Source organism: Penaeus vannamei, chromosome 36 (assembly GCF_042767895.1).
Source record: "Penaeus vannamei isolate JL-2024 chromosome 36, ASM4276789v1, whole genome shotgun sequence".
In the NCBI taxonomy this organism is placed as follows: domain Eukaryota; kingdom Metazoa; phylum Arthropoda; class Malacostraca; order Decapoda; family Penaeidae; genus Penaeus; species Penaeus vannamei.
In genome coordinates, this window is record NC_091584.1 from 5,299,180 (window position 1) to 5,306,679 (window position 7,500).

Sequence of the window (7,500 nt, forward strand, 5' to 3'; positions counted from 1 at the left end):
TTTCAATTTGGCACAATTTCATTCTTGTTAAAACTTGGACATTTTGATTTACTTTTTTAACTTGAATATAACAATGCGGTGCAAATGATGTTCGAGTTATTGTTCAATAACTATAGTTTGACCAGTGTTTTCCTCTAAAGCCATATGTAATTAAATATACAGATTTATATTAACATTTTACAAGATTAGGAAATGAAAAGAAAAAAAAACTCTGCTTCTGTTGGCACTCAAAAAAGCAAAGTTTTTTTTTTTTTTTTAGGGGAAGAAGGGTCACAAAGTCCCATGAAGATGAAAAAAAAAATCAACGGGAAACAAATCAAGGCAATATGACTATACAGATATTTTCTGAGTCCCTGAAAACTCTGAAATGAAAAAACAACAAAAAATATACACATAGGGAGAAGTTATGGTAAAACTCGAGTGCTATACATGATTACCTTTCAACATGAGACGAGAAGAAAAAAAAAAAGAATGATTTTTTTAGAATACAATATATACAGGGTATATCCAAATTTACTCACACTCTAAAATTTACATAATCTGTACAATAATAGAATTTAACATGTTAAATGTCTCACCAACTATGTCAGACATTTTAAGATGGCGCAGTACTTTTTTATATATATATCTTTGTTTACTGCAGCTTCCAACTACCAAAATTAAGTTTTACATAAGCAGATGCTGTAATCAAACTCGTCTCATCTCTCTTACCCAAAATTCAATAAGCAAGGAAACATATTCATTTTTTTTGCACTGATCATACTTACAATATGAACTATTTCCATACCATGTCGTACTTGCAATACCAAACAAAAAATAATTTGTTGCACAGTCCATGTAAAAAAAAAATTGGATTACTGGACACATAAAAGTTTTAAGTTATCATTAAAATCCACTTGAACATCTTTTATTTTTACATATTAAGTGAGAGAAATGAAATTACATCTTAAACACTTTTCCTTCTACAAACTTTTCCGATTTTGTTATTATACACTATGTCCCTTCCTGCCTTTGCCTTAACCTGTTCAATACAACCTATTTATATATCTATTTAAAAATAATAATGCATGCCAACCCATGAGAAGATAATTGACAAAGACACTTCTAACAATTCCAAAAAGGGGAAAGGAAAAGTAGAATACTGCATATCTTACGTGAGGTATAACGCTAGACCGAACGTTCCTCTTCCAATCTAGGCTATATTCAAAACAATATTAAGTACTCCATAGAAAAGAAGGAATACAACAGAGTGCGAGTACAAGAGAGAAAGAGTAAGGAGGAGAGAGTGCGAAGGAGGATTTTAAAAATTAAATTATATCCTATGTACACAAGTTGCCATTTGTTAGAAAGTTTCCTTATCACTTCTCTCTCCGAATCGCTTTACCGTAAAACCTGTTCCTTACTACCATTCACTAACCACCGTTACAGCAGCTGATACAGGTACAGAGCAAGACCAAGTTCAACCATCAGTAACCAAAAACCCACAATATTTCTTAAAGTTTTTTTTTTCTCTCTCTCTCTCTCTCACAATATTCTAAATCGATGTTTCAGTCTGTCATTCTTGTCCTTGTACCTTCAAAAAGCCATAGATTATACTCTAAACATCTGTACTCGTAGCATACTAAGTATACTTAACTGGTACGTGCACACTCTTAACCATCTGATAAAGTACCTTACCAATCTTACATTCAATCTGTTTTGCATAGTCCGAAACTAAGAAATAAAACAAATCGCATTTCAACTCGGCTGGAATAAGTTAAGACGACAAAATCCCAGAACTGAATACAAGTACGAAACCATGATGACCGCGTTCTCTTTTGCCCTTTTCTTTTTTTTTGGTAGCTGCCACTCAAAGAAACCATGAGAACTTTCCCTAATTCAGTTGCATTACTTCTAATAAATATTATGACAGTAGACATGACAAAAATCATATTAAAAGAAAATGGAAGTTCCTCAGATACTAAAGAATTTTATCCACTATCTTAATAGTTGTATACCTGTATCCCCCAGAAGCCTTAAGAATAAGGGCTATGTGTGCTTTATGCTCTTTAGATAAAATGATAATCAATAGTCATAAAAAGAAAGAAAAATTTCTTATATTTTTTTTTTAATCTGAATTCTGGAACATCACCCAAATTTATAACAGAATTGCTATTTTTCTCTTAATTACGAGCTTTATATTTATGAAATTTTTTTTGGTGTGGATGAATGTTTTGGATGTAAAAATTTAGCTCCATTATATTCTATCAAAATCATGAATTTCATATATTTTTCTTGCACTTCCCTTTTCTAATAATAATTTAAAAATTTCATAAAGTTCAGAATATATATCTTCTTTATAACAAACATAAAAGAATTGATGTTCCAGAAATTGAGATTATACACTCCCGACTAGAAAATCATATAAAAAAAAACGAATAAAAATTATAATAAGAAAAACACAACCAACTGGTTAGTTCTCAAAACTTAACACATGACTGCACCATCAAAGCATACAAAAACAAAAATATCTTAAATTATATTACTGTACAAATGCCATATATCAACACAATGGAATGTTTAGTTACTGCAGAAGAGTAGATGCCCATTATTCAAAAAAATAACTTTATGTAACAAAAAAACAATAAACACTACTTACACAAACAATTCAATTGAGCACAGTATTGGCAGAGTCTCATACTAATACAGATATTATTAAAACAAAAAAAAAGAAAAAAAGAAAAAAAAATCAAAATACCGTTTCATAACCAGAGCCGAGCTACAGTACAACACCTTCCAACCTGTCAGAACAAACGACAGAATCAATCCATAAACTTGCCCCTATGTTTTCATCTTCACTAGTTTCTTCTATTTCATATATCTAGACTGATCTGTGCGGATCGCTCATGAGACTCTTTACCTTATCTCAATAAAGAGGTATGTGCGCTCCTTTCAAATAAGTTTTCAAAAAAGAATTTAAAAAAAAAACCCGGTTCCTTCTTTTCACTTGAAAACTGGACTACGAGTAGATACGGTTAGGTCAAACACCCTATATGGTTTAGGGGGGGAAACACTGAAATGTATCCCTCACAGTACTGGATTATCAGGTGTGTATATTAAAATTCTGGCATGCAACGGGAAGAAATACATAAACAAACATTTTCATATCTGTTAGTCCTGATCCCTTATAGCGGTTCAGGTCTCTGCTTGGAATGTATACAGTTCATTAAGTACAGTTACACTGCCCTTTTTTTTTTCTTGACAAAAAAAAAAGAATTTCATCAAAAGGCATATGATGTCCACTATATTCCATGAGATTATTCTTTTAAAGACTTGAATTATCAATGGCATCTTACACTGGTTGCATATTTGGAGTATGCTCTTCTTTTTTTCTATCATGCACACACATGGTTGTGCAAACACTGCTGCTTCTCATACAACTACATTTCCTTTTCTTCTGTAATCTTTCTTTCTCTCCCAAACTGAGAGGAATTCTCCTATGCCAAAGTTTCTGTGGTGATGTCAAACTCCTTTACAAGCACTAAGATTTGCCATGCTTGCTGAGTGACATCACACCACTGCTGCCTTTACCATTAGCACTGAACAATGTAACTGTCCCAAGAGTGTTTGTTCATTCTGTCTGTTGGTTTCAGCAGTCTTTTCCGGACTTCTGAAAGAGGTCAGGTCCGCCTCCTACTCCTACTGCCGTGTCACTACTTGTATTGCTCTGAGGCCCAGAGGTAGCAGCAGGTTCTGGCTGAGCTCCTGGAGCCACAGTAGTCACACTGATGGCATCTCCATCATCCTCAGAGTCAGAGGTGTCACTGTCATGAGATGGACCAGCCCCACTCTGCGAATAAGGGGACATGAATGAGAAAAAGCACATTATCAGATTATTGTGAGTGGAAGTAAATCAGTTTACAAGGTTAATCAGTTTACAAGGTTAATTTTTATAAGCTATTGGGAATCATCCTTTTCTATTAAAATTCCAATTTACATCACAGCTTTCTCCTTTCCCTTTCACTCACTCACTCATTTACTTATTTATGCTTATTATTTACTTATTCATTTACATACTCACTCACTCACTCACTCACTCACTCACTCACTCACTCACTCACTCACTCACTCACTCACTCACTCACTCTCTCTCTCTCTCTCTCTCTCTCTCTCTCTCTCACACACACACACATACACACACACACACACACACACACACACACACACACACACACACACACACACACACACACTCACTCACTCACTCACTCACTCACTCACTCACTCACTCACTCACTCACACTCACTCACTCACTCACTCACTCACTCACTCACTCACTCACTCACTCTCACTCACTCACTCACTCACTCACACACTCACTCACTCACTCACTCACTCACTCACTCACTCACTCACTCACTCACTCACTCACTCACTCACTCACTCTCACTCACTCACTCACTCACTCACTCACTCACTCACTCACTCACTCACTCACTCACTCACTCACTCACTCACTCTCACTCACTCACTCACTCAAATGCAGAATATCAGAAAAGCCAAATGCCTTATGTCTCACAACTTATCCATACCATTAATCTTGAAGGATATTGGCCATCTAATCGATGAGAGTAGTAACCCGCTCTGACAGAAGGTCCAGCTTCATCCTCGGAGACGCCTCCCTCTGAGCTCTGTGTGCTCTGCGTGGACCTCGTCAGACAGACAGACCGATGGTTCTTGCTCCTCGGAATAGGCCGTCGCATGAAACTGTAATAGGGAGGAAGATGCTAAATGAGGAAAATACTATAAAAGATGGCTCCTATAATTTAATAGTACCCAGTCTGCCTTATAAATTTCTATAGAAATAAAATAGATAAAAGAAATTAAATAGTTAACTGAAATTATTGAAAATTTAGCAAACAAAAGATTCCAAGTAATTACAGAAGGTCACTGCAATTATAACCTACATTTAATGACTAGATCTATTACACAGAGCTGTATATGTATCTAATTTTTAAATCTACATGTAAGCTAGTGGTTTTCTCCAATGTTTATTCTGCCATATATGGTATTACTCACCATTTTCGTTTGATGACTTGGTAATGGCCATCTAGAGAACCATCATCATTATCGTCATCATCTTCATCGTCTTCCTCCTCATCCTCCTCTTCCTCTGATAACTCATGACCGACTGAGTCATGGCTAGAATCAAATTCACTGGAGGCAACCATGTCTGAATTGCGGTTCAGGATGTCCTGTTCAATGCTGGAGTTTCTCTCCTCTTCCTCTGTCTCATTTGTAGTGTTCGAGGACTGGCTCTGAGACATGCTTTCAAGCTTTGGCTGGCCGATGTCCATTGGGGTCGACTCTGAGAAGCTTTCCGGAATGGAATGGTCGAATCTCATGAGAGGACCATGCTTTACCCGTCTGTATCCATTTGGCAGTGCTTTTTTATCCGCTAAAACTCTCTCTATTGCATCCCACTTGTCCCCAAGCTGGTGGAGAATGTCTACATCATCCTCATTGTTGTTGAGTATCTGTAGGGTCTCCTCAATTGTATATTCTTCTCTACCTTCACTTAATCTTGCTACAACTGGATCAGCAATGGGGAAATTTTTATTAGAGTCATTGGAGTCTGTTGAAGTTAACCGCCAGTACTGCTGCCGAGGACAGTGCTCACAGCAAGGGCTCTGCTCAGGGATGGTGTTGCCATTGGGACTGGTCTCGAGGGCAGTGTGGCCGCAAGGAGGCTTCTTGTCCCCGCTTGTGTCCCTGTCTTCCTTATGCAGAGGCAGTGTGGACGGTTTGTTGGGCCCAGGGGTCTTCACAGGCGAGGTGTCAGTTTCACTCATGTCCATGTGATCAGTCTGTGTTCCTGAGTCTACTAGTATAGGAACTCTCTCATGGCTTGGGCTGAGGCTATAACCCTACAAAAGATGAGAACACGGGTGTCAAAATGTGTGGCACTGAGATGTAGTAAAATTGAGCTGGATGAATTAAACAATGCAACTTGCCCAATAAATGAAAACTAACAAGATAATACAAATTTCAATATCTTTTTCATCTTCAATCAAGCTAAAAATTAACACATCCATATGCATTATTCTTCCCATACTTACCCTTCTATCTACAACAGGACTATGCTTAGGACTAGTTGAACTGACATATGCAATGACCCCCCCATGACTCTTGTTCCTCTGGTGCCGTCGCCTTCGACCCGAGCCACCACGTCCACCCAGGTCAGTCTCCTGATGACCTGACTCAGCCACTCCCACATTTTGTGAGTTGGTGGAGGACCTGGGGCTGCTCTGGGTCACATGAAGGGAAGCAGGCCTCGTCGTGGACAACGGGAGATTGTTTGTACCAATCTCAGTGTAGAGGGGCTTCTTGGAACGATTCTGACATGGGTAAAGGAGGATTATTTAAATGCACCAATCTTTATTTGTCTCTCGTGTTTTTGTATTATGTTTAACTGGTAGATTCTGTGTTAGATTTTGAGATATCAGCAAATTACTACAACCTCTCAAGAAAATAGAACTATTTTTATATCAATATCATACAACATCAACATAATACACATGGGTATATCATACTAGTAGATTAATACAAAACATAATTACAAATAGCTTAATATTTTGTTTTCCATATTCCTCAAATACAACAAGATGCTATAAATGTCAATCTCATATTCAAATGTATATTTTATAGTGTGAAATCTGTTTGAAAAGCTAATGTAGAAAATAACTTTATATATCATCATACAATGATAATGTAATTAATAACAATGATAACAATAACTATCATTACTATTATTAGTCATTTAATTATAACTATAAATATGATAATAAAAAATGAAACAACTAACCGATGGCAGCTTTGACGTTGACACAAAACTTGTCTGTGCCTCAGGACTGGTCGGGTTGGAGGATGTAAGTTGGCCTCCTCTACGAGCCTGAAGACGTTCCTGGGCCTTGATCAGTGGCCGAACTATCCTCCGTTTGCCTTTGTGTATTTGGTTTGCGTGTTCCCTCCTGGAAGTCGACCTACAATTTTACAGTTTTGATATATGCCTGGGTAAAAACAGCAATTTGCTGTTTTCTTTCATTTTCTGTATTCTTTTTCTGTGTTATTTTTTGGGTGGAATGTTTATTTTTTGCCTAAATTTTGGGTTGATTAGGACAGGTATTGGGATCATTGATTACCAAATGAAAAATCATTTGGTAAAGGAACCAGATTATAAATCAATTCATCTCTGCATGCCAGACATATATACAAGTGTATTTATTCACATCATATCATAATCAAAGCACTATATCATATATATCATCATTATACTACACTAGTAAAAAATGTGGGAAAAAAAGGCTATAACATTACACTTACTTTAGAAGTTCTTTTTCCCGTTGTTCAAGCTGCAACATCGCAGCCGACAGTTCAAGGTAGAGATCATTGGCAATGACAAGTTTCCGCTCCCAGTGTTCCCGGATGTCCTGCAAAACAAATAAATTGTGCTAAATAGT

The 7,500-nt window shown here is 36.8% G+C and overlaps 1 protein-coding gene across 10 annotated transcripts in view; it reads right to left on the minus strand.

The window, feature by feature from the left end:
• wnd (Mitogen-activated protein kinase kinase kinase 13 wallenda) overlaps nucleotides 1-7,500 on the minus strand; it is a 156,216-nt gene that overhangs the window by 874 nt on the left and 147,842 nt on the right. For 9 of the 10 annotated variants that reach the window (XM_070114658.1, XM_070114656.1, XM_070114657.1 and 6 more), the window contains 6 exons: nucleotides 7,364-7,470; nucleotides 6,846-7,023; nucleotides 6,100-6,378; nucleotides 5,060-5,907; nucleotides 4,573-4,747; nucleotides 1-3,829 (listed from right to left, as the gene is read on the minus strand). The exon at nucleotides 1-3,829 is cut by the window's left edge and continues 874 nt beyond it. In XM_070114658.1, coding sequence (XP_069970759.1) covers nucleotides 3,629-3,829; nucleotides 4,573-4,747; nucleotides 5,060-5,907; nucleotides 6,100-6,378; nucleotides 6,846-7,023; nucleotides 7,364-7,470 — 1,788 coding nt within the window. In that variant the 3' untranslated portion in view covers nucleotides 1-3,628. The remainder of the gene's footprint in view (nucleotides 3,830-4,572; nucleotides 4,748-5,059; nucleotides 5,908-6,099; nucleotides 6,379-6,845; nucleotides 7,024-7,363; nucleotides 7,471-7,500) is intronic. The other variant, XM_070114653.1, reaches the window with a different exon arrangement.